This window comes from Cardiocondyla obscurior, linkage group LG11 (genome assembly GCF_019399895.1).
Source record: "Cardiocondyla obscurior isolate alpha-2009 linkage group LG11, Cobs3.1, whole genome shotgun sequence".
Classification (NCBI taxonomy): domain Eukaryota; kingdom Metazoa; phylum Arthropoda; class Insecta; order Hymenoptera; family Formicidae; genus Cardiocondyla; species Cardiocondyla obscurior.
Window position 1 is genome coordinate 5,794,873 of NC_091874.1, and position 27,493 is coordinate 5,822,365.

Consider the following 27,493-nt stretch of genomic DNA (forward strand, 5'->3'; position numbering starts at 1 on the left):
TAATGTATCGATTTTAAATTAATGAAAACATTTCCATTTTAATGAGTGGCATCGATTGGTCTTGCTAAAGCGCACGACGCATTTAACATACAGCGCAGCGCGTTGCATTAATTGTCTACGTTGTCCTCTAATAGAACAGGGCTGCTTTTTAATTAATCGTGGTCATTGATATGCGTCTGACAGCATTAAGAACATTCGCCGATACAAGAAGACGCGACAACCGTCTGGCGACCGTGTTTCGTGACGTGCGAACGAAAATACGCGTCACGTGCGGCTAAGCCGTGGTCTGTGGCTTCCGAAACGTTTGAGGGATTTAATGATATCGACCAGAGGTGCAAAGGTATATCTGTTGGATAATACCGATCAATAAATTGTAAAACACATACATCGGCAAAAGTTAATAATTTAATATAAGCATATATTTAAATATATACATTAGAATATTTGTCAAACGTTTTCATAACTAGCAAGAAAAAAAAAAAAAAAAGAAAAATTAAATTACGCTTAATACCATACGCGAATTCTTCTCGAAACTCGGAATCGCGCGATCATACGCTACGTGAAATCGTCCGGGGCATCTCGCCGTCGAGCATTCCACTCTCAGAAATGACGGTAGTAAAGACTAGATAGAGCAAAGAGAGGAGTGGCGCCTTTTAGGGCAGTTCAGTGCACAGCGCTTCAACTCGTATTTTGTTTCCTTGTCACTTCTCGATCCGTCTGCGAGTCTCGTCTCGGATCGAATCAGAGGCGTTTCTTTTCTCCCTTGCTTCTCGCGACGGACGCGCTTATGTGGACGACCCCGATCCTTCTAAGAACGCGCGAACTGGCAAGGGACTGCACCGCGAGTTTTTAGCGCGATCATGAAAGCGGAAAATGTACCTTTTCTCTCTAGCTGCGAAGGCACTTGTCGCAAATAGCAGCGGACCGACAATGGGTTAGCTAATAATGGCGTAACGCGCGTCTATATCTAATACGCGACTGCGGAAATAGGGAAGCGTGGTAGAAAAATAAAAAGAAAAACGGACGAAAGAAAGGAAAGGGCGAGGAAAGTGAAAGGTGGAAATAGGCGATAATTTTTTTTTTTTTTTTTACTCCAATGTAACTGACAGTATAAAGCGGCATTAACTCGTGAAAACTCGTTGTAACGAATTATCGGGTGCCGGTTTCGCTGAATGATAACCGGCACGTTCGCGTGCGCGCGTAAAGCGAGCATCGAGCTTCGAGGACAAAACGTGATAGAGTGCATCGGGGGAAGTGAGTTCGCCTTCGGAATCTGGGACGCAAGCTCGCCGAGATTCGCGGTGGACAATAAAGCGAAGTAACAGGATCTTTCGATCTTTCCCGTCGTATCCCCGACGTGCACTCACGCGATCTAGCGTCACACGTTCGCGGAGACGCGCCGCTGGACGTGGAAGATACTCCTGGGGGGAGGACGGGGCTGCGATTGATCGATTTTGAAGGGATCCGAAGAATGTCGGCGAAACGGCAGTGGCGTCGACGGCAGTGGCGTAGTTTTCGGTAAATGTGTCGAAAGTCGCGAAAGAGAGAAAAAGAGAGAGAAAGAGGGAGAGGAAGACGCAGAGCGATGTCGTTGCCCTCTTCTTCTCGGTCTGTTCTACCGGCCATCGCCGTCGCTATCGCCGCTACCACCGACCGCCACCGTTGTCCAGTTCCGCCTCTCTTTCTCTTCGTCCTCGTGTCGCTTTTTCGCTCTCCCGTGATACCGCCGCCACTACCATCACCGTCGCTGCCACCGCCGTCGCCGCTTCTGCCGTCGCTACATCGCCGCCGCAAATACGTACTATCCCGGTCCCCTCCGCGAAGCCATCCTCTTGTTCCCACTCTCGCGGAGCACCTGTCGTGCCAAGGAGCTCGGCGCGTTAGGGGCGCCCGACGGAGGTAGCAAGTAGACGGTGGGTTATCAGTCGGCGGGACATCTTCGTCGCGAGCGGGAACACAATCGTGGTAGCGCGGTGCAGGGGAGAAAGACGAAAGCCCAAGGGTGTGGAAGCATTCGACGTATATGTCCCAGTTTTCGTCGTCATCGTTACGGTACGATCGCACGAAGCAAAGTTGAGAATTCGAGCACGAAAGGGAGACGCCGTTTTTAAGCAATAAAAAAAAAAATTAAATTAAAAAATTAAAAAAGTTATTAAAAATACTCTGTTGTCACGTGCGGAGTTTTCCGGACGAGACGGGAGTATCGAGGTACACTCGCGTTGTTTCCGTGATAAAGCGCATACGCGTTCCGGCAAGTTGCAGTCGCACGATGACCGCGAGCACGACCGCGCCAAGGTAAACGTCAGCAAGGAGGTCACGGCGCCGGTGAATTGTGTTAAGTTGCGCCAAGCGACTTATTCAACGAGGCCCGCGAGGGAATCTAGCCATTAGTAGTGCACACGACGGTGAACGACACGCATCCGGCGGCACGGCGACGGATTTTAACGGGCAATATCGAGGCCGCGGGAAAGAGATTTAAAAAGGAAACGACACCACTTCCGACGTAGTGGTCTCCGGGGCGACGCGAAAACGAAATAATAATAAGAGAACGAGAAGATTACCGGGATGCTGCACGAGGAGCTACTTAGCTCCAGCTAACACGTGGCGATTACGCGCACACTCCGCAGAGTTGCAAGGTGAGCATTACTATTACGGGCAGTTACTACTAGTGCTCCTCTTATATTAAACGCATCTTGCGCCTTTTCATCGAGTCTTTGATAGAAATTAGATATCTTTACGCGCGCTGCGCGTTTACCTTCTGCGAAATTGAGAAATTATGTTTGCGAGATAACGGTAATAGTCGAGGCCTGAAATTAATTTACGATGCATCGTGCAAGTACAATTAGCAGACGCGATGTCGATCGGTGAGAGAGGCACGTATGTATTTTCGCGGCCCAAAAACGCGGTCCGGTCAGGGCAGATGTTAATCGGGCCTGATCAGCGCATGAAAAATATCGCGGGGGTCCTCCGGGTATCTGAAGATTAATCGGGATTAATGCTAATTTAGGTCATAACTTGAACGTCGTAAAGTATATTCCATCTGATATAAAAGAGCGGCGGGCATCGGAGAAACGGATCACCTGCGATCCGCACTTGCGTGATCTGCTTACCGATGTAAACGCGTGCGAATAGAATGACCGCGCCGAAACAACCGGGCGGATAAGGTTCTTGCATGAGGAAATCGGGAGGGGAGGGAATGTGGTCGGTCGACAGAGGCAAAGAGGCTCACTAAATTTTCGTGCCGCTGGTCCGGACGCAATGCGCCTTGAGATCCCCACGTGCTTTTGAACCGCCTCTCTCGTTTTCTCTTTCTCGCCGGCGTCTCTCGTCTTCCTCTAATTTATCCCTCTTTTACTTTATCCCCTTACGTTCGTTCATCTTTACCTCGCTCTTTCGTTAGCCGCTTTTCTCTTCGTCGCCTCTTTCTCTCGCACGTATAGATAAAGACTTCGTTCCAGCGGATCATTGGCTTCACTCTCCTCTCTACGCTTCTTTCTTTTTCCCTTTCTTTATTTTGTCCTTCTTCTCTTTCTCTTTCTCTCTTCCCCTCCCCCCGTTTTTTCTCTCGCTGTCTCTCTACTTTCATCGGTCTTTATCCTCCTCCTGCCTTTTCGGAGTCGAACTGATCAGCCAACCGCTTCTCTGCGGTGCTCCGAGACGGCGAAGAGTTAGCGCACGCATTCCGGTTAGCGGTCCGCCAAACGCATTGCCGTTACCGCTTCTTCAGCTACCGCCGTTGTTGTCCTCGTGTCTGTCGTCCAAGAATGTCGGTCAACCCTTACTTTCTAGACGTAAAAGAGAATAGATTGTATACATATATTATATAAATCTATCCAATCTTTATTATATCTTATATACTCCGGAAATATGCGTATGAAATTTAATTAATATTGCTTGCTTTATCGAAATAAAAAAAAAGTCTTGTTTTCTAAGAGCGGGATTTTACTTTTCTGGCACATAAAATAGCGATTTAAATCTCTCTCAGTTTAAGAACAAGTTAGATCAAATTAGTCACCTCTTATCGCGAAATCAAAGGACCCGGGCGACTTGTTTTGCAACGCAAACACGCGTAATATCACTATTATGCAAATTTGCCTCCGCGGCCGAATATCGCCGAGATATAAAACGTGCGAGCGTACTCGAACCGGATAAGCAGGATTGTACGCGTGTGTCGCGGATGCGATTTGTGTGTACGTCGACCGAGACAATTTCCGTGAATCACCGATCGCGTGTACGCGGTGCCATTCGAAATTGTGCCAGATACTTTTGCGCGTTGTCCGCTATTCGCGTTTAAGAATAACGTTGCTTCGAGACAAATTAGTAGCGAACAGCGTACACACGTGATCCGTATTTCTTCGATAGTTTTACATATTATATTTTACGTGACACACAATTAACTTTGCTGCAAATTTGTGTCTTGCAAAATAGGAGGATCAGCTACTTGTCGAAGGTACAAAAAAGAATTTAATATTGTAATTGTTATAATTATTAATCGCTCTGAGGCAATTAACGACGTGAGATCTGTTCTAGATTACTAAACGAATAACATAATATAGTCACTTATAAAAAAAAAAATTTTAGTTGTATGAACTTAAAGATTAACTTAAAGTCGGTCGGCAAGCGCTATCATACGGGTCGAGATTTTCATTTCTGGGATGGACTGCAGTTACGTGCGCGCATACCAGCCTCGCCGAATTCACGGTTCGCACGGCGGGCATTCTTTTCGAAATTTGCATCGAAATAAGTCGCCGAACGTCCGTTTGCCCTCTCCGCCCATCGTTGGCGGGCAAAAGGAGTACGCTAACGGTTTTCGAACAGGTGTCATCTCTTTTTTCCGCGCTTCATGAAATATTCACCAGGCATACGATTACGTTAGTACGGGTCTCGCTAATCCATCCGTCGGCGGGGCATTCAACTTCGCCACATACGTCTCGGAGTCGCGCACGACATAACTTTGCATTCGTTTGCCAATGTAAACCTACAGCGAATTAACAGCATTACCGGGCTGCGATTTCTCCTATTTGCACGCCGAGGCACACCGGTGCCGTGGGAATAACGATCGCTTATACTTTCTCGGTGGCACCGAAGGTCCAGAATGACTCATTACGATTCCCTCGTACCGAAAGGAATTAATTTATTTAGGGTGTAACGTGCCAGACCCGAATAATCTCAAAATCCTCACCGATCCATCCAATTGTGATTTTAATTAAATTTCCTGCCGATAAGAAGATACAACCTATCTCTGCGATACTTATGTGTACTTATATGTACTTACTAGGCGATAAATATAATGGATAAAGTCAGTCAGCGGCGATATGCCCCGGGGCAAAGAAAGAGGATAAAGGATATGATTACGAGTGCCCACATTTATGAAACAATAATAACGAGGTCAAAGATTAGAAACTCCGTAACAGGTGTTCATGCCTAAATTACTACTATCTCATGAAGCGTGACTGGTTTGAGAAACAAACCGGCAAGCAATCGGTTCGCGCGCGCGAGATGTGACTTTAATTTCTATAAATCCAATTACTTATTATGCACGCGTTATTTCTCGATTGCGATCGCACGAGAATCGCCCCGGGAGTTTTTTCGTCGAGTTTATTGAATTAGAAATCTGCCGGGCGGCGTCATTTGAAGAAATAAACGCTCTCTGCAACCGGAAGCCCGTGGAAGTGCATTTATCCCGGAGACGTCGATAACCACACGGCCGCCAACAAGCGCGGGGTCTTACCCTGTATTTATCCGTAATCGCATCGCGTGTGCACACGCGTGCACGACACATCCACGCGCGTACGACGCGTCCTGCGCGCGCTATTTCTCATCGGACGGTCATTCCGCACGCGATAATTGTCCCCGGCCGTTTCCGTCGCAACGATTATCATTGCCTCGCATTAACCGTTAATGTTAACATAACCGATCTCGATCGCGGTGAATGGATCGTAAAGTCAATTACGCGCGCGGTTACGACTCGTGGACCAAATCTCGCGCCAGCCGGCTCGTCTCGCTCGCCCGCGATCCTTTTCGATTTGCCGGGCAATAAATTCCCGGTCGCGCACAATGCACAGCAGCGGGAAAAGAAAGGGCCGCCGATTAAGCGGAATAATCCGCAGGGGTTATGCTCGAGCGAAACGGTAAACCTCCACGTGTCTAGTGTCACTGGCCGATCTCAATGCGCGGTTAATTACCGCGTTTATATTTCGTAATAACTTTAATTGTACGAGAGCGGCGGCGCGATCGACGCGAGATTTTCTGTATTATGCCCCGCGATTTTATATGAGACGGGCTATAGATGAGATATAACGGTAACGAAATGTAATCGAATCACACAAGAAATAAATTAATGACGCAATCTGCTCTTTCATCAAATCGATACCGTGATACTTTCCTTTCTATTATGTCTTAACGAGACGCGATGTATTAATATACGCGAATATATTGTCTACGAGATGAACACGCGAGATTGTTGCAGCATCAGCGTGATGGCGTACGCCTATTACGATTCTCATAATGTAGTTTAGCCGGATGAATTGACGAGTATCCCAGTCCCCCATTGTGCCCTCGGATACAATCGAACATAAAAAAGGAAAGTGACGGGTTTTATTTTTCTTAAAGAGAATTAATATTCTACAGAAGATGCCGCAAACGTTTCAGAGATTAATTTTCGAATCGTTGAATGTATAATTCTTAAATAGCGCAATAAATGCCAGGACAAAATCTGAAAAATATATCTCACAAATCTTCGTGTTGGAGAAAGAAATAAAATGTTTCTTAAAAAATTTCCGATTAAGAATCACTCGGGCGATAATGTCGCGCGGAAGTTACGCTTAAATGGTTTATTAGGTTTAAATTTGGCAATCATATTTACCGCGTATTAATACTAGTCGTTACCTGCGGCACTAAGCGGTACGTTTGTCGATACGCAGTGCACGATCGTGTTCCGGAGAATTTATAAAGCTTATCGCCGTGTACGGTTGTCGAGTATTAAACGGCCAGAAGAAGAGGCACCGAACCTGGTAACGCTATCTTGACCCGGTTCGCAGCGATGAATGTTTCGCCAAGTTCTTTTCGAACATGAATCTGCAATTAACGCACACTCTTATACATTTCGCTTCGATCATCATATTCCATATTCCATGTTCGACAAACCCGAAGATCGCAATTCAAAGTTAATATGGCTTTATAGGAGCGCTCGATTTGTGGCATGGCAAGATTTTAATGGAACTTGACATTCGAACCTACGTTTGTCGTGAGAATAATAGGGAAATATATTTTTGCAATCGTACGAAAGCAATATAATGCAGCGTTCAGGCAGTCGGACGATTTTACCAGCGGTATCTTCGCGTTCGCGGATTAAGGATAATTCTGAGTGAATTGAGGATGTCGCTCGTTCGCAGGAGTCACGACAGCCGCGCTAGGGGGGATCAACTGGAATTCTAAAACGGTCGACGCCAGGCAGAGAGTCCTGTCGTCGCTCGAATACCATAAGCGACACGGCGATCGATTTGAAATTGCGATGCACGTACGCGCGAAGACAAATCGTCGTATGCGTCAGGGAAAAAGGGATGCTGCCGGCGAAAAGAGAGAGCTCGCGCGAGGCCGAAGCGTCAGATTAATGTACCTGAGAACGATACCATGAGAAATTGGTGCATCGGAAACAATAAAAAAGAGAAATTGCAAACGCGTTAATATAATCTAGAGGATACCTAATTGCGCCAAATCCGAGAGATATCTCTCTCGCCAGGAATTCCTTTGCGGGACATTTTTTTTTTTTATTTCTTTTCGCGTTTAATTTATAAAAAATGCGCGTAATTTATTAATCATCTCTTACTTATAAAAAAAATTAATTAGTAAAACGACTGACACTTAGCCGCGATGCGATATAAAAAATGCGTGCGGCCACAATTATAATTCGCTGTATCAGTGCATGTGTAGCCAACAATGGTCGACGTTGAAAGAAAAATTGTGAGACAACGTTGTCACATTAAAGCGTCCTGAAACGGTGCCGAGAGGGAATTATTAGCGTGGGATCTATCGCACACACCGGCCCGAGCGGGAAACACCGTTACGAAGACGCGTGTAATCCAGCCGGCCCGGTCGAAACATTCCAAGAATGTATTGTGTACGGGTCTCTCTTTCTCTCTCTCCATTTATCTTTTTACCTATCTGTCTCGAGCTATTCACCTGAATTAATTGATGAATCGACAGGTAGTCGCGACGCTTTCATCTCGACATGTAAAACATTTGGCTTTCGGGGAACTGCAAAAAAAAAAAACTATAGATGCCAGCCCAGGTATTTCTTCGCAGAAATTTTTCTTTCGCGGAAACGTTTTCGTTTGAACGAAAGATTGATTTATTACAATTACTCTACCTGCTATGCCGCGCTAATTAAGTGAGCGCGCGCACAAACGTCGAGAATTAAATGCGAGGAGAACGATAGCGAGGCGATGAAATCCATGTAATACTTGCGCGTCACACGGGTCGGTTATGCGCAGCTAATTAATGCTTTCCGCCGACGTGCTTGAGGCGGGCAAATCAAAAACATACCAAGTACTCGTGGTACTCGTATCACGAAGCAGCTCCTTGCTTCGATTAACCCTTCCATCATCGGGACCACCCGTTTTGGATCCGCTCTTCCTATTAACGTGTCGGCCGCGTAACTTTTCGTGGAACATCGCGAACGCCTGTTCTTTTTATACTCGTTAATGGTAATGAGGGCATGTCCGATGTAACTGTAAAATAAAAATATTGTTAAGTAAGAATATAGTAATACGAATTCGCGAGATCTGGCATAAATGACAATCCAATTGGAAATCATTATACGGAATGCAAATGCGGTCTTCGAACGCCTTTGCCAAGGGTCGTTCCGGTACAACAATCGCGGAACCATAGTTCTTCGCCGGGAGCCACGAGTTATTAAACAGTCGGCGCTAATTGTTTGATACTCGCCGGAACATAAATCACGATCGAAACGTGCGGACGTTAATCTATACGAACGCCAGTCGCCTGCAGTCGATAATTACACATTTGCAACAATCCGAACGTGACGAGATGATGTTTGCGAACATTATTGACGCTTAAACATTGTTTATAATCTACGTCGTGCCACTTAACAGAACAATATACTGGTTAACTTGATTTTAATTAAAGTCGCATGCCCGGTCGGAGATTTAACGACCGGCTGTCTCTGCTTCCTTCTTTTAATTCATCTCCCACAGCCAGGGGGATTACAATTGACATCGTGACACTGCACGCTTGTTTTGAATTATGAGACTCGGAGCGAATCGTCCTCTTTCAAGCGACGCCGCGACAACGGGATTTCTCTTGGGATATGTTCAGATAGAACTTTTCTTAAAAATTTTCCTTCCCTTTAACGCTGCGCGCGCGAAGTTATTCTTTAATTTAAGCCCACGACTTTTTTCATCTTTTCCACTTTCTTCGATCTGCAAATGTGTATACTTCACGTGCCCGACTTAGAATCAAACACAACGAAACGATGACCGCTAATCAGAGAAACCTTTTTAATAGGATAATGATTGAAAAAGGAGAAAGAATTACAAGATTCACTGGTGAGCCACTTACCCGCTCAACCGGAACGCCTCGCGCTCGTCGAAAACCTGACGTGTTATATAATTTGTTACTTAGGCGGTCGCACACAGGTGCGAGATGTTACCTGCAAAAGACTCGATCGCGTCTTTACATCGATCGGCACGTCCAATAATCCAGGCAGTCCGAAACGATCGTTGTCAATATTGGAAACTGGAAGAGCCGATGCAGTGATGCGTTTAAACCGGGCAAAAACGACCAGTGGAGTTAACGAGCCGCGAACAGCCTTGAAATCGGTATTGGGTTTGATCATGCTATCTTCGATTTGTCGCGATGATCATTATACATCGCTCATTCTTTCGCCACAACCTCGAAACTTGATATGAAATGCCGAAACGTCTCGAAAACGCGATTAAGTAATTTATTAGTAGAACCATTGCAAAGTTTAAAAAAAAAAAAAAAAAAAAAAACAGGGAACTTAAATATGTTTAAAAATTCTCGATATTAAATAACAGCGATATCCATTTTACTATAAAAAACGCCGAAAGGTTTTTCTGGGGAGTAATAATTCCAGCTTTTAATCTTGATTTTATTCTGAGCAAAAATTGTAACAAATAAAAGTCGATGTAATTGAATTCTAATCGCAGCGATTAACAACGGTGCAAACGTGAATGGCATGCAGAGCAAAGGATTCGTATGCCACTGTCATTCTGTGCGTGACGTTGATGTTTCCCATTCATAACTACGGTTATCTTTACGTCCATTGCAATCGCGACCGCGATACGCGGCAATATTCTCGATAGCGAAACGCGTTTATGATTTCACGTCGCATTCCACATCTGTTATCTACGGGTCAATTACATAGATTGCGTCCATGTCTTTCGCCGATATGCGTACGTTGTAATGACTAGCGTTATCGATAACAGGCATTACTTGGCTAATTTGCTATAAAAGCAAACTCAATGAAAAAGAGCCATTTACTTGATCAAGGAATAGAAAGATTTCACGTAGGTATACGTTCTAATTTTTTTTTTTTTTTTTTTTTTTTTGGAACAAAATATTCAAGGCATCTTTTCGAAGTGAGATTTTATTTTAGAGGAACGAAAGGAGAACAAACGTTTCGCGTTTACAAGTAGACAGTGTGATGCAAAAAGGTAATATCTAATTTATTGTCTGTTCTACTTTTTTATTTGTAGAAGATTATCACTGTTTCCCCGTGATTTCGCGCCACACTGCGCTATCCTAATTTTCACAAACGCTCGCTTGATTCGGAGCTCCATAATCGTGATTTCTCCCGGCAAATCAATTTTGCGCTCGAGACCTCCTTGGGATTCGAAGCGCAACTCGGCAGACGGTGCCCGGTTAATTTGCTCGCTAGACCATGGTGGTCGGATAAATTAAAATAGATCCGGTTTCGAGTGTAGTATCGCGCGCCAGCGTAGCAGCTCGCGCGCAACGGCTGAAATTAATGCGAACTAATGCGAGGCGGCGCGTTTGTCTTTCCAGAGCAGGACGGGTGTTTCGTCGTGAGAGGCTGGGACCTCCAGGATGCCAGGGGTGTGGAAGTTGCTATGTACGCTGATCTATATGGTGAGTGTGCAGCGCCAATTTGCAAATTGGACGGACGCCAGTCGCGTATCCGACCGCGCTCGTACGACGGTTCTCGACTCCTTCAATTTTGAATTAGCGCCTAACTAACTAAATTAGCACGAAGCTCCCACGAACCGAGAACAACTAGATTATTTCTTAACGTTAATTTCCGATCTCGAGCAACGCGTTAAAAAATTGATACAGCACCTGTCTGCAATAGGCTCGGGCAGAATATCGCGAAATTATTTAAATAGTAGCGACGCTGCCGAAGGAACGCTTCGGCCGCTCTCCAATTAGAAAGGTTCATTAGCGCGAAGCTATCGACGTCGCGAGATGAAGCGTCAGACTCGCTATCGTAATGACGCGCGACGAGCGGCGAACGGGCAGCCGCTAAGAGGGACAGGGGCACACAGGCAGCGGTGTATCGACTAGCGAGGTCGGCATTACATACGAGACTCGTGACTTGCGTTTCGTCCCGCGCGTCTTCTAGCGGTTTTCTTTTGTCGGTCAATTAGGCCCTAGAGCCGTGCACGCCGGGCGATCGAGCCTACCACCGGTGAGCCGCGCCGATTCCGATAATGGCTCGTAATTTCAGGCGCGTTTGGCCAATAGCTCCGCGTCGTCATTAGCGTCGTAGATCCTACAATAATTAATGAGTAACGGTCTCATACGCGCGGGCCAAACCCGAAACGACTCGCTCGCGTAATAGTCGCTTGACCGCCTAATAACGGCGATACCGTTTCACCGAGGGCCGAAAGCCGCGGGCAAAGAAAAAAAAAAAAAAAAAGAAAAAGAAGGCTCGTTATTCCCGCGGTAGCGACACTTAGGCCGGCGGGAATTCGCGTTTCCATTTAGATGACAATGCGATGACGCGGCGGGAGCCGCCGCGACAGCTTGCAAGCGGATATTCGTGCCTACTCTAGGTACCGTTACCCGCGTCTCGGGGGCCCTCTCCTCTCCGCCCGATCCCATTCCCCTCATTCCTTCTCACGTTTTATTCAGAACTCCAGGTGAAACCTATCGTGTAGACGGTACCGTGCAGCGAGGCATCCGTCTCCGTGGCCTTGCAAAGTAAGTGCTCGTCCCGCTCATAAACTGTCGACGATAATTACGCGTCAAGCCCCCCAGACTACTTGAACTACCTGGACGCCGCCTGGAATTTCCTACGGCGCGGAACGCACCGAGCGAGATTAGAATCAGAAATTACCGGAGTCACCGTCGATTTACAATTTGAGGAAGGGCGGTAAAGTCGCGGACTTCGCGCGCGAAAGTAGACACTTGCGCCGGCAGCCAACGCGCGTTGCACGCGATCTACATCGGAGTTACCAAAGATAAGCCGATAGGTCGGGCGCGCCGAGATTTTACTACTGATTACATTACCGTAATATAAATCCCCGAGGGATTGAGGAGGGTCAGTAAAATCGGCCGTAAAACTCGCCGGTTCGCGCCGACCCCGATCCGCGGTCTTACGACCGGCACACGCGAACACGCGGCACCGACTATTTCCGCTGTCACGAGCACAATTGACTATTCGCAGACGCGCATTAGTATTCGAACGCCACTGGTGCCTCGATGGGAAACTCACCTACCGATGTGCCTCACGTTCGAGTACCTTAGAATACCGATGCGCGCGGGGTCACAGCCAAGTCCCGGAAAGTCATAAACCACATCTTTTACTTCTGCCTGTGTATGACGCGGCGGCGCCCACATGGTACACGAATATTACCTGTCATTCTTCAAGAGACAAGAATCACTTTAAGGAAAAAAAAACACCAAAAAAAAAGTACGGTTACTTTTGAACACGGCCATAATTTTATAATTATTCCCACGATAGATATCGCTGTTTTATTTATATATTAAATGCAGTTCACCAACGAGCTGACGGTAATCTCGGTTCTTTTTTTAATTGACGGTCTTCGTATACCGGAGAGTCGACCGGGGGTTAGAAATAATCGCGAGGGATGGCTCGGGCAGAATGTACGATCGCACGAAACGATGCGGCGCGACACCTCGGCAAAAAGGGTACGCGCCGTGCGTATCCGAGTCCGCCAGGTGCGTAATCATTTCTAATGAAACGTTGTCATTTAACAGTGCGATTGTAAGAGCGTAGAAACGTGTTTTCACTTGCGCGAAAAACGACGACCGTTAATGCAGCGGTAAAGACGCTTCTCCCGTTACGGCGATACCGCGCTCGTTCGTTCACGTAGCGTCTAGGATTTTCTGAGGCCACGGACAGAAGCGTGCGCCCGTGGCGTCCCTTAATTTCCGAAAACGAGGCTTCTCGAGTAAGTATATAGATTCGCTCGACGTTAACGGCTCCGATGTCGCAATCGTCCGAAACGAATAGGTAACTCGACGCGACAAATTCGCGGTAACGCTCCAAGCGCAGACGATAGAATTGTTGCATAATATTAACAGACTCTCGTTTGCTCGCGCCGTGAAGATAAACGAGTCCCGCAAAATATATGCGATGCGACCGCAAGGCAGGTTCTGAGAAGCAGAATCTAGATCAGATTTAATAGACCAGATACATTGATCTACTTGTACAGTTCTATTGCATCAGTAATGCCGCAAATAAATCTTGACAAAGTACACAAAGTCCGAAAGACGTATACATTTAAATTTATCACTGTAATAATTTTCCACAGCATGGGATCGTAATCTAACGCAGTTAATAATTTACAAATTTTGCATTTATCGTGCACTTGCGCCGCTTTATTAATTCGTAATAAGTATTATTTAAAAAAAAAAAAAAAAAAAAAAAAAATGAGGAAAAATTTGAAGAAGAATATATCTGTTCTTAATAATATATCACACCTTTATCTGCTTCTTGATTTATTAATTTTAGTACAGTAATTATATTTCGGAATCAAATAAAACATCAGCAAGTATATTCTCGTAGCACCTTTGAAGATATATGGCCGATGATGTTGTCAATTAAATTCAAGAAATTGATAAGAGAGTGTCGTGTTATTAAAGTAATAAATAGCAAAAGCGACAGTAAATTCAATTATCGTAATCGAGCCGTCTTCGAGACGCTCGGCCCATTAGATATCGCCAGATGGAAACCAGTCGGGCGTCGTAACTGAAACAGCATCGTCGCCGTTTACACTTTTGTAATCTCGTTAAGCGTTGCTTTACGCGCGGGCAAAATAATGGCGCGTGCAGTTATCTTCGGTTGACGCGAGAAGTCGGTGAAAATACACGATAAAAGCCATATGTGCGTCGTGATTAATTTGAGATAGACGTGCCGCAATCCGAGGGACTCTTGTCGCGGCGGCTCGTGCCTCCGCGATTACCTCGAATGCCGGCATTAGCGAGGCGAGAGGAATCGTCAGCTCCGATTAAGCCGTGAGAGGTATTTATGACTAAATCACGAGGATTATCCTAGGTCTAATGGACGGGTGGAGCGAAAATACGCGGGTACTTAAGTTTTCATTACAATCCCATCTGTGTAGAAAACTGCTTTGCGCAAAAAAAGGAGAAGAGTCGCGAGCGCGGTAATAAACTTTGATTTATCGCTGATCATTTTTCTCGTAAACACATTAGAAGCGATGTTTCAATTACGCTAAGTCGAAAACTTTTCCTCCGTTTTTTTTTAATACTTTTTTATAATTTTTTTTATATTTTTTCTACAAACAAGTTTATGCAGTACTGCGTCAAAATTTAAATTAATTCGTCTTAATTGCTGTGGACGTTTGCGACGTTGTCGAAATTAAAAATTAAGAGCATCTCGGCTTGGTGTCTCGTCCATTCTAAATATTCTTGATGCACTCAAGACTTTGATCGAACGTTTTTCTCGGGATTTATCACACGATCTCGGTGTACTTTCCGACTCAGCGCCCTTCCTATGAACTTTACCGCAGAGTAATTTTCTTGTATTGCGCGGAAAGTAGGATCGACAGCCGATCTTTCCGTTTTACGTGCATAACTTCGGAGCCACGTACACATGTGTCAGACAATGAGCAGGAAGCGAAACAGAAATAGAGGATAATAAGAAGAGAGGTCACGCGGGTTCAAACGGAGGAAGCGTATTCTTGCAATGTTCTTTAAATGCGCAGGTGGTTGGCTTGAGGAGCGTCAGTAGCAATAGCGACATTTGGCCGCTAGAGAGGCCGGAGGGCATGCCGGCCATCCAGTCTTTGGAGGTGATGTGCGGAAAAGATCATATGGACGTCCATCTCTCATTCTCGCAACCCTTTGAGGGCATCGTCTCGTCCAAGGGCCAGCATGCGGATCCGCGTTGCATCTACGTGCCGCCGTCCACTGGCCAAACGTTCTTTTCCTTTCGGATAGCTTATGCCAGGTAAGGAAAAAATCTCAGAGGGATATAATCGTAGATAAGTACACTAACGTGGATAATGAACGCCGGGTGTAATTTTATCGTCAAGAAAATTTCACTCTTGCTTCCGCATTTTATTATCATTATTATAATTTATTTGCTTGTTTTTTTTTTATATTTAAATTTGATTTTATTACTTAATAAAATTAGTATGTACGTATGCGAGTAAAAACACACATGGCGCGTATTACTTCATTTTTTTACGTCACTCTAGATGTGGTACAAAACCAGACATGCACGGGCAGTTTTACGAGAATACCGTGGTGGTCCAGTACGATAAAGATTTACTCGAAGTTTGGGACGAGGCTAAGCGGCTGCGATGCGAGTGGTTTAACGATTACGAGAAGACCGCGTCGAAGCCGCCGATGGTCATCGCTGACCTCGACGTGATACAGCTGGACTTTAGAGGTACGTGCGTCTCGCTATGACGCTTCATGCAAACTTAATTAATTTAATTAATTTAATCAATGCATTTTTAAGTCATCGGCATAAATTTCCTACAGACAATGTTATTAAAACTGCCGCGTGATTCTGCGCGCACGGGAAACTCTTCCGCGACTATCATCTGTCGTTGTAAATAATTTTAAGTAGCAGATCGAGTCGAAATATTAAAAAAAAAAATATTGCGGTTAAATGTCCGAGCAAATACGCGCCGCAATGACCGCTTCTTATTAAAGCGGCACGTATGAGCATTTCGGTTTTGAACGTGCGTTACAAGGGATAGATAGCGGTACATTTAATGCGCGCAAACATATCACGAGGTACGCGTTGCAACTCTCACGCCCGTTTGCGGTTCGCCACAAATGAAACCGCAGTGACATCAGTTAATTTCAGTTTATATGCGTATAACGTGTATTAAGCGAGCGCGGAAACTTAGACGTGATGTCTGAAAGCACGAATGATCATCGATGCCTTCGATTAATATCGTTTCTCTTCTAATATTAAAGGCACGATAATAAGCATCTGTTACATATTTTTATCTTATTTTATTTTAATTTTTTTATTTTTTTTTTTTTTTTTTTTTTTTTGCCGTGAAGACAATTTTTTATGTGTGTCCATCGCTATTCGCAGGCGACAACGTGGACTGTTGGATGGAAATTCAACACGGCAAGGGTCCATGGGCGCCTCCCGTGTCCGGCATCGTGCCGCTTGGTTCCACTCTCACTTTGGTCGTTGCCATAAACGATTACCGAGGTAACAAGCTCTCCCCAGATTCATGAAATCTTTTTTTTTTTCCTGACCGCCGACGTAATTCTCTGTTACTTAACCGAGCGACTGACAATATAGGTGAGTTTGACATGCGGGTCAAGTCGTGCGTGGCCTCGGACGGTGGCGGTCACACGATACAGCTGAGCGACGAGTTCGGATGCGTGTTGCGACCGAAGATGATCAGCCGGTTCTTGAAGGCGCGGGGTTCAGACGATCGCGCGACCGTCATCACGTACGCCTTCTTCCACGCGTTTAAATTCCCGGACGCGTTAAGCGTTCACATCAAGTGCAAGGTAACGACGCGTGATTATCAGATCATGCCCGACCGTTCGTTTGCAATTAGTCCCCTCTCGTCGTTTACTCTCCGAATTTTCTCTGATAAATTCGATATGCATTCGCAAAAAGGTGGAAATCTGCCGGCACGGTTGTCTGGACCATTGTCAATTGAGCGGCTCCGTAGCTCACTACATTCAGGAGAGAAAGGATCAATTGCGACCGCAGTACATTGAGAGCACGGCAGCCTCCGTCGTCGACAACGAGAACAATAGCGCGGATAGAGACAGCGAGGACGCGGATGACAATGCCGAGCAAGGGGACGGCTCTTTGTACGATGACGTTATCCAGAACGGCGATGAAATGGCATCCATCGGCGGGCACTTCTTGGACGTGGAAAAGTCGATCCCGAAAGCGCAGGCACAGACGAGTAATCGACGAGCGCCGGCGGCGATTGAAACGCAGCATGACAGCGAGGACAATGTCGATTTATCGAAGCCGTTCATAGTGAGTAAAAAATTTTTTTTTTTTTTTTTTTTTTTTTTACGCCCGTGGCGTCACGGACTATATACATTGTCCCCTTCTTTCTCAGGAACCACCGCGACTGAACAGGTACGAAAACGAGCAGGATCAGTTCCCGCACGGGCCGCGAAATCTCGAGGAAGGGAACGGCGAGGTGCCGGCGACGCCGCTTTCCGCCGGAGTCACCCGGCGGAAACGTTCGGTGACGGTGACAGACCGGAAAGCGCGTAGCGCAGACGTCGGCGTCAGTGGCATTTACGAAGTCATTTCCGAGGCGGACCTGGCGTTCAGTCCGGACGCGCACGCCGAGGCAGTAACAGTTTTCCAGGGTAGGATACGCGAGGAAGTCGTTTACGGAATTTGCCTGCCGATGCCGGGCTTCAGCGCGCTCTTCATCGTCGTTGCGCTCTCTGCCGTGGTTTCCGCCCTCGTCGCGGGCGCGATGCTGCACCGATTGCAAGCGCAGCGGGATGTCGCCGCCGCCGGCAGTAGAGAGACCAGCCAGGCCGGAGTGCATGCCAGTAATAACGGCTGGTTGCCTTACGGTTTGCTCCGCGTACGTTGCGCGATGCGACCAGCTCACCATCCCGATGAGCTGCAGAAGCAGCAGGCAAGCGGAGTCTCCCAGGTTACCGCGGACCCGTCGGTCGAGCGAGGCTGATAGCGCCTCGCGTCGACTTTAAGACTCCAGGTGCATCTAAGGAGAGACAATGTGCAATAATACGCTGTACAAAGTATCGTAAGTGCGTTGCTGAACTGGGCACGATTATGTATCGAGAGAACAGCCGCTTCGGCTGAGGAAACACGTTTAAAGGTGAGCCAAAGGAAGCACACCTGTTTGGCACTGTTGCTCGAGCATCCTCCTGCGAATCGCGCGACAGCACCGAACTCTCGCGAGTCGCAGCATTGAGGACTCCGGTAGGTATTCGCGTTACACTGATTTTTAACAAAGCTGCTCCACAACTCCTCTCAAAGTATCCCTTTTTTTTTTTTTTTCCATCGTAGTTTTCAATAATCAACGAAGTATTAATAAATACCGCATCGTTATAAATATATTTTTCCTGAATATTACTCAATAACATTAATATATTTTTTAATAAATAAAACTATAAAAATTATTCGTAATTAATAAAAAAGAAATTATTAATGTAATTTTAAATGATTAAAAGCAAATGTTAAAAAGATATTTATTACTCTAAAATATAATACAAGTTTTAATGCCATGATTAATTATAAAAGCCGTGGGTGCATCGTGAAAAAAAGGGTAACAAGAAAATAATATCGGAAATATTAATAATTGTAGTAGTAGCATATTTATAGGATTAATGTACTTTGTCGTACGAATGGTGAAGAATAATTCAGAGCTTCGATCGGTTTCAGTGCATCGATCGGTCTTCTAGAATTAAGAGACCTCGATGCATTCGAGATTCTATCGGCAAATGCGGCAAATGTTACGAGGCATCGTCTACGATCTAAATAAGCCTTATTTAGATAATTAACAGGTATTTTTTTTTTTACACTGTCTATGAGTCTTTAGGGTACTGAGTCGTGTTCGGTTCCACGACGCTCTCGTTACGTAGGGATTTTTAATGATTTGCTTTAAGGAGGCTAAAAGTAATATTTATCACGGACGTCGACGAAATACGTTAACAATTGCATGAGATATGTTAGCAATTTTTTTTTTCTTTTTTTTTTGTTGGGGGAAGAAAGCCGACACGAGGAAGAATAGACATTCATCTCCGTTCTTTCATCTTTTGAAGCTTTCGCAACCTGCGGGTTCGTGCGCGCAAAACTTGGAGAAGGGTTTGCAATTTTTCCCTTTATATTTTACATGTAGATAGACTGTTACAAATCAAACAGTGTATTAAGCTATTGCCACAGTACTTTTTGTTATAACCGAATTCTTTTTCTATATACCTGATATACGTAAATAAATATGCTGGAAATGTCTCTCGAGCAGATAACTTTTCCAAAGATATTTCCGACGATGTGGACGCACTTTTTGCGACGATATTTATGACGGAAATTCGCGTATTAGAATGAGCCTGTCTCAACTTTTTACTAACCGACGAGCAATAAACGTTTCATGACTTTACTCGTCCAAAGGACTTGCGAGTTGCCAAGTACATAATATTTAAAATTAGATCTTAAGTTGTTTGTATGAGGTGTACGAAAAGATTTGTCATACGCTTAGATTGAGTAATTTTAATTTAAGCGTAGCTGCACGACCAGCGAACGAGAGTGGTAGATGAAACGTGGCGTCGTCTGACAGCGAATGTAAAACATTCGAGCAAAAGTTAGGCGATACAGTATGACTATTTAGTTGAAAGATTTTCCGCGTTTTTATGTAATATATATAAATAAATAAATAATAATAGCAATTATTATATATTAATAGAACCTTAAATACACGATTAATCCCCGATTATAATTTATTATCTTTGTATATAAAAATACATCGACTGCATGATTAATAAAACAATTAAATAGAGATTCGTATGAGGTTAATTAATTAAACGACCGGCGGAAATACGCAACTTTTGGAGCATCGTGCGTATTACATTTACTATATCTTAAACGCTAAATAAATTAATTACACATATATAAACTAATGACTGCACACGTTTGTATAACTTACATTGAACTGTTCAACACGTTCGTTGCCCATTTGCGACTCAGCTTATATTTCGGATAAACTAATATAATAATAATTATTATTATTTTAATTTAAATCGTAGATAAAAATATATATAGTTTTATATTCTTGGTGCGGGCAATGAACGTGTTAATTTATTTTCGCATTTTCGACAAGTTTCTCTTAGCAATAATGTATTGATCGGAGTAATAGTACGATAAATGCGATAAAAACTTAATAGCTTTTTCATTCGTACGTTTTTTTTTTATGAGCGCTGCTTAATATACATATAGTACATACATAGAACAAAGCAAACCTCATCTCATTATCAGACTGCATAATTTATTACTTGCTGTTTTACATAATATTAGTACAGTATTTTGGCACTTCGATATTTTCGCAACTTAAGAAAAAGCTATTGATGCATACTTTAAATTATGAAATACTTTTATACGATCAAAAGTTTCCCAATTCGGTAATAATATTAAATTTATCGATTGTAAGAAAACGGTTTACATTAAAAAATTTTATTTTATTTGCTTATTGCATATAAAATTTCGCTAATTTAACTAACATATAAAATTCTACCTATTTTTCAAAAATTTAGATCAGCAATAAATATAAATATAAATAATAAATTTGAATATTTAATACTTTAACAGTAAGATTAATATTGCTTAAATACTACTGTAAAACGATTTCGTAAAAATTTTAATTTTATTACCTAGTCGCGTGTTGAGCAACCATTGTTACACGAGATTCCCAAATACCAAAAGAAGAGAGCGAAGGAAGAAACTAAGTACAAACACATAAATAAGTAATAAACGCAAAAACAGGTTTGATTATCTTTGACTAAATTTTCGGCGTACCGCCTATCTTTTTGCCTATAAAGGCCTGAGCTTAAGTTTCATTGTGACGAAGCACAATTCTATGGAGACTGTGACACGTAGCGAAAGAGAGCGACACGTATGTTGCAAATCGTGCGGATAACACCGTCGGCGTTATCACATTAAGGAAACGGTAGCTTCGCATAGAATCGTGCTCGCGACACTCGATAGCCTCTACGAAACCTGAAGATTCGCAATTTGAAGACCAGTTTACAGTAGAGTTCCCTCCCTGGTCTCCTCGTAAAAGATATTCTACTATGCGTGCCCGATTCGCTCGTAATTCCGGATACGCATAAATGTACGTATAAAATGCAATACTGTCAGTTAATGGCCAAAGGTATTAGAAACGGCGCGGACGATTTCCGCAGTTCACCGCTGCAATTTTTATATCGGCCGAGCGTTCGCAGCCAAACTAATTTCTTTTTCTCGCGCGACTCGTTCTATAGAAGCACTGACCTCCGGGGCGTTTCAACGATATTGCGGAAAACCACATAAACCGGTTTTGAAGGCGGAAGCGATACACGCGGATAAAATTCGATGGTACTTCCTCCAGTATTAAGATATCAGAATGATCGGAATTCATAACTATGAGTAGAAACACGTTCTCGAAGATTTTTTCGCACCGTTTTGTTCGACGTTGCAAAACGACTTTTTGGTCCTCGCCGAGAAGGGCCTGAGACGCATGAAGAGATAAGCAGATAGCGCGCACGAGAAAAGTAAAACGGCGAGAAGTACAATAAGAGTAATCGCGAAACCAGGAGTGGTCATGCAGATCATAGCCGAGTTAGACGTGTTTTCGTGCTGCTGGGGGAACGTCATCGTTGGTCCGTTCGTCTCGCCGTTGTTTTCGTCAATGGAAAATGTTAGATCGCCGGTGGAAACAACACGAATTATTCGATTTACACCTACGGCTTTTTGTGGATTGTGTACAATTTCTCGGGATTTTCTTCTTCTCTCGTCGCGAGGTCGTCCGGCCGCTGCCTGCAAATAGGCCTCCAGCGGCAGCGGGATCGGAGGCGGGAGGCCGTATCCGACGTCTGGATGCACGTTCGCCGACGAGTGGTGATGATGGCTCTCCAGCAGGCTTTGGCTGTCCAGAAGCGACGACTCCGAGCATTGCTCCGGACATTGGTACCGGCATATCTGTATAGTGCACTGGAAATGAACCTCCATCGAGTCCGGAAACTTGAACGCTTGGAAGTGAGCGTACGATAGTACCGACGCCGAGGCACCGAAATTTTTAATTTTCGTGAATCTGGACATTAATTTCGGTCGCGTGATACAGCCTCTTTGGTCCACTAATTGTATAGGCGCGCGCTTGCCGTCGTGTGCCATGCAGTTCCTCACGAGCATGTCGAACTTAGAATCGTCGTCTTTAATCGCGAGTACCATCGTCATGGTCTGGCCGATCTTGACCAGCCCCGAGACCTCGGACGCCCACGGGCCCTTGCCGACCTGTATCTGCATCCAGCATCCGACGTTGTCGCCAGCGAAGTCCGCGCGCACCACGTCCAGCATGTCCACGGGAAACGGGCGGAACGTGACCGATTTCTCGTACAAATCGTGCCAGGTGCAGCGTAGCTTACGCGCCTGGTCCCAGACCTCCTGAACTTGAGGATCGTATTGCACCACGATGATATTCTCGAAGAATGTCCCGGAGCCGGATTCGGCGCCGTAACCGTACAGCCCGTTCTCCGTATTTCCGGCCGTGCCGCACGCGTGTATGCTGATTTCAAAGTTGACGGAAGTGCGGCCGAGTCCCGCGGGTAGATGCACGCAGTTGATATTGCTATAGTGGCCTTTGCTGAAAACTATGCCGTAGAATGGTTTGTCGAATCCTAGATAGACTTTCATCAGGCTCTTTTCGCATTTCACGTCCAGAGACACGATCTTTGGCATGTCGGGCGTCGGCGCCGGCCAAGGTTCCACGCCGAGCGCGGTGCTAACGCCGCCGCCAGTCGTATAGATCTTGTCCATGGCCTCTGATTGCGCCTTAGAAGGCGGCAATGGTGGCGGTGGGCCGTGATAGGCGACGTTATGATGCGGACGCGGCAAGCTTAACGCACCCCGACTCGGTGGCAGCAGAGAATGGCCTCGGAGGCCACCCGACTTGTAAAGATTTCCTCCCGCATCTTTGTCCGCTATCGAGTCCAGTGCCAGCTGATCGGAATTAATCAGCTCGTTATCCTGGTGGTTCAGCGGCGAATTCTCATTTCGATTATCTTCTCCCGGGATCGCCTCCACGACCTCGACCTCTTCGGCTCGGGCCAGCTGGAAGAACACCAACAGTCGCGCGTTGTGACAAGCATACGCTCGTTAAATAATTTATGTCACATCTCGTAACGTAAGTTTTGTTCGTTTTTGAGGCCGATATATTTAAGTAATTTATTCGGGAGTTGTGCGGAATATTTTTAAGGAAGGGCATATTATTAAAAAAAAATTTTAGGATGACGCGCTGGCCAGCTTTTCGACGTTCTTCCCTTTAAAATGCGATGTATTTATACGAGATAAACGTACCGGGCTCGATTCGACTGCGTTCGTTGCATCGTTTCGAAGTAATTCCTTCGAGTATAAGCATAAAAATTATTTTAACATAATTAGAATTTGTCGGTATGTGACATATGATAGAATCTCTGCTCTTCTTTCTTTTTTTTTATTCCTTAGTCATTAATTATTTATGCCAGCCAGTGGTTTGGAGGTTACATTACCATACCGAGATCTCGTTCGAAATTTTTATTTTTAGTCATCGAGCGCTTACAAATTTCGTTCGGGATAATAATTTTTATACATTTGCCGAGAAAAAAAAAAAAAAACGGTCGCGCAACGGTATTTGTTTCTCACGCGCGCGACGGGAAACCTAAGTGTGTCAGCTCGCGTTGCACCCGAGAAATGCGGGCTCGATCGTTCGATTATCCGACAATCGGACATACGAAATGACTGTCGAAAGAGTTATTTCCGGCGGCGCGACAGCCGAGGGCGAGTCCGCGGCGACGAGGAGGACCCTGTTCGGAGTGACCGGCGAATGTAGAACTGGAGAACGTGCGCGACCAGCGGGGTTAAGGGGGTTGCGAAGGTGCAAAGGTAGGGAGCTCGTGGAATAGGAGCAGCCGGTCGTCCGTTTGTAGAACTGTGCGTTATAGTGGTCGATTGCGTCACGCGTGACCTTAGGGCATAACGGACCACCCGTGTCTTTAGCCGCGGGTCAATCGGCCGGTTCCGCGCACATGTTCGGCGGCTTCTCTTCTACCCTCCCCGTCTTCCACCGTCCGTCTGTTTACCCGTCCCGTCCCGTCATGGATTTTCAATGTGCGCGTCCCATAATTCGAAGGAGGCCTACCGCGGCTCCCGCGCCGTCACGGGCCTCAACCGCGGAGATTTTCGAGCAAAGCGGCTACCGATGGATCTCTCGTGAATAAAAGTAGAATAAAAATGACAAAAATATTAAAACCCGCGCGAGAGATGAAAATGAGTACACACGAACGTCCACGTTTGAACTTTACGTACAGCGGAATTAATTGAGCAAATGTTGATATAACAGTAATGATACGGCGTCCATTCGCGACATTCGTTCGTTTAATTAAACTCTAATTCATAGAGACATCAACGACGGTATCGTTCCGTCGCAACCGCGCTTTTCTACGATGCCAACGATCGCTACCTTCGATCGAGAGATCGGCGAGTAGCAAAGAGGACGCCGAGTACGTGCATCGAAAATCGTGTCGGGCCGCAGGAATGCGGGATGAAAAGGATACACATCGAAGAAATCGTGCGGCGCGCGCGCGCGAGCTCACATGAAGAAACCGGTCGTTCCGCACGCGGGATTTTTGCGCCACCTTGCAAGAGAGCGGCGATGAAACGTTACTCGGGTCCTCGGTAGACGGCGGACGAGCCGGACCGGGACGTCTCTTTGCGCACCATTTTGAGACATCGGGCGAGTCGCCCTTAGCTCTGGGTCAGAGCACTGGGTAACGGCATTGCCCGGCCACGTGCGTTCCCGCCGCGATATCTGGGTTATAATGTAATAATTACCTACGCAGACGTACCGATCTACCTGTCCCCTTTCGTCCCCCCAGAGATTCCCGCGTCGCGTTCCCCGTGATCTCGCATCAAACGAGAAGCAATAATACCCGTAAGCCCCCATTCACCGTCTTTCTTTCGTCTCGGAGAACGCCACAATCGGCATCGGACGCCGTTACGGCAATCGCGCTCGCTCGCAAATCCTTTCGCGTAAGACCTTTAAAAAAAAAGTATCGCATTCACACTCACCCCCTTCAGCAGGAGACAGGCTAGGATACAAATTCGCAGCTGCATATCTCGTCGGTGTCCACGGTGGAGCACTCTCTGGATGGCTGAAAAATGCACGCGTTGAATTTAAATTCGTCCGCACGTTAGGCACGCATGATTCTCCGTGAATCTCACCCACCTGTAACGACACCTGCAATCATGCGTTCGGGTTAGCCGTGGATAGTCGAGAGATCGTCCTTCGCAGAACCGCCGCGCTACAACTGAGATCTGAAATCAGAGTAATAAATCGGAGATCAATCACGATCGAAAGAATTTTTCGGAAAAGCGTCGGGTGTTAAATTCATCGTCGGCGAAGACGATTGCGTTAAACGTGTTCATTGTTAATCGCCGCTCATTTCCGCTTCCTTACGGGACAACCCGTTGCCGATCTCGCTCGTGTTTGATCGCCAATTATCAAGCGGCATGTTCGCCTCGTGCAGCCACTAAACCACCTGTCCCAAATTCCTCTCGAATGTCCGGGTTTTCGCTCCGTTACTCCGTTGTAAACGTGAAACCGCGGTCGCGATCTATCGAAGTCAAATTCGCTAAATTTGCAGGCACGCACGAGAAAGCTGGACGTGTGTAAGTTCCACACGTACAGTCGTCACGTAAGTCTTACTCGAGATAATGAACTAAAATAATCTTGTTGTCGGAGGCTAATTTTATTATCACACGTATGTTTCATTAAAAAAAAAAAAAAAAAAAAAAAAAAGAGAAGGAGTTAATACTCTTGAAACGGAAGTCTCTCCTCACTCAGTTATTTTTAAGACCGTATATAATGCGTAATTCTTGAGCCTTGTTAATTATTGACATTAACACAGTTATTTTTATATTAAACATCTTCGATCTTTAAATTAAAATTCTATGAAACCTAAAACGATTCCGGTTTCACCGGTGTAACGACATATGGCGCGACCGCTTTCGCGCCCGCATGAAAGAGAAAAGCCAGAAACGATATGCAAGACGACTGTGCGGTAATGTGCAATCGGTGTCTGAGCGGTATGTCCGACGTTTTATGAATGTAGGCAAGTAGGCTCCCGCCGATCAACGCTCGACCGCACGCGCGCACACGTGGAGCTCGAGTCAAAAGGACCAACCGGTTGGCCGGGCGCGGCCGCCGGCTATCTGTCCAGTTTGCGAATTTGGTACTTTGTACACGTACAACGTTGATCTAAAATCGTACGGTCCCCGTGATCGAATTCCCAAAAACTTCTTTCCGCAGAGCGATTCTCTGTTGCGAATTAATATTGAGAGACCGGCGACGTCGGCACTTAAAATAATCTGTCATCGGATGACAGTTTTGATCCTTGTCGAATAAAATTTACATTTAACGCTATAATTAACCAGAACTCGCAAACCAGAGCGCCGCGAATTTCTCAAGACGCGACGCGCTGATTATTGCAAGGTAGCTCGAAGAGACGACCGCCAGACGGGAAAAAGCCGCGAAGTCATTCGATCGTATCGTATATTATCTATTATTCCGCTCTCGCGATTCATGTCACGACGTACCTCGACACCTGTTCCGTCTATCGCGAGTAGGCCTTTACCCGAATAAAAATCACCGCCAGCTGTTTACATGTCTCCCGTGCCGCGATGAACCCGTAGGCCACGGGCACGTCGAAGATGTGGCCTGGTGCCAAATACATATAACGGTTCCGTCGATGTTGTAATTCCGAAGTCGGGCATTCGCATAATCAGCTACCTAATAGCGACCTATATAGAACGAATAGAAGCTCTTTTCTACTTCCTCGTCCTCCTTTCTCATTATCTTCTATTGCACGTGACGGAAGGAGATCGTGTCATAAATAAAATCCGCTAATTCGAAAAGGAGCTTATTAAACGCGCGTTAATGAATTTACGCTAATGGCCACGTCTTAATAGATTCGTCGACAACGGTAGTCTAATATTTCGTTTTATTTATTAATTTCTTTTTAAGGAAAAATTATGTTACTTTAACAATTACTTTACAAATCTCGAGCGCGCACTCAGCATACGATCTCGCAAATATAAATCGGTCCACGGTGCAAGTCAATCACACATCGAAATTAATATTACAGCCGTCTTTTATCTCTTTTATTCGGCACACGCATGATCGTGCATATCGTAAAAAAAAAAAAAAATAAAAATTTACGGTCTACTTCTTTTAATATGCCCCGCCTCGTTTGGTCACGCTGTTCGCACAATGGTGTATGAAATACGCACGCTTTT

General features: G+C 45.4%; 2 protein-coding genes across 2 annotated transcripts in view; one reads left to right on the forward strand and one right to left on the reverse strand.

The window, feature by feature from the left end:
• Positions 1–9,493: 9,493 nt before the first annotated feature.
• On the forward strand, positions 9,494–19,707 carry M (miniature). The gene is given in 9 exon segments (XM_070663603.1): positions 9,494–9,566; positions 9,643–9,839; positions 11,050–11,133; positions 15,195–15,439; positions 15,690–15,883; positions 16,547–16,669; positions 16,763–16,977; positions 17,090–17,464; positions 17,550–19,707. Coding segments are annotated over 9 exon segments (2,097 nt in total). The 3' UTR covers positions 18,141–19,707.
• A 279-nt stretch (positions 19,708–19,986) lies between these two features.
• Dy (transmembrane protein dusky) overlaps positions 19,987–27,493 on the reverse strand; it is a 40,277-nt gene continuing 32,770 nt past the window's right edge. Inside the window, exons 4-6 of the mRNA XM_070663717.1 lie at positions 25,425–25,513; positions 25,268–25,350; positions 19,987–23,272 (exon numbers count right to left, since the gene is read on the reverse strand). Coding sequence (XP_070519818.1) covers positions 21,587–23,272; positions 25,268–25,350; positions 25,425–25,446 — 1,791 coding nt within the window. The 5' untranslated portion in view covers positions 25,447–25,513 and the 3' untranslated portion in view covers positions 19,987–21,586. The remainder of the gene's footprint in view (positions 23,273–25,267; positions 25,351–25,424; positions 25,514–27,493) is intronic.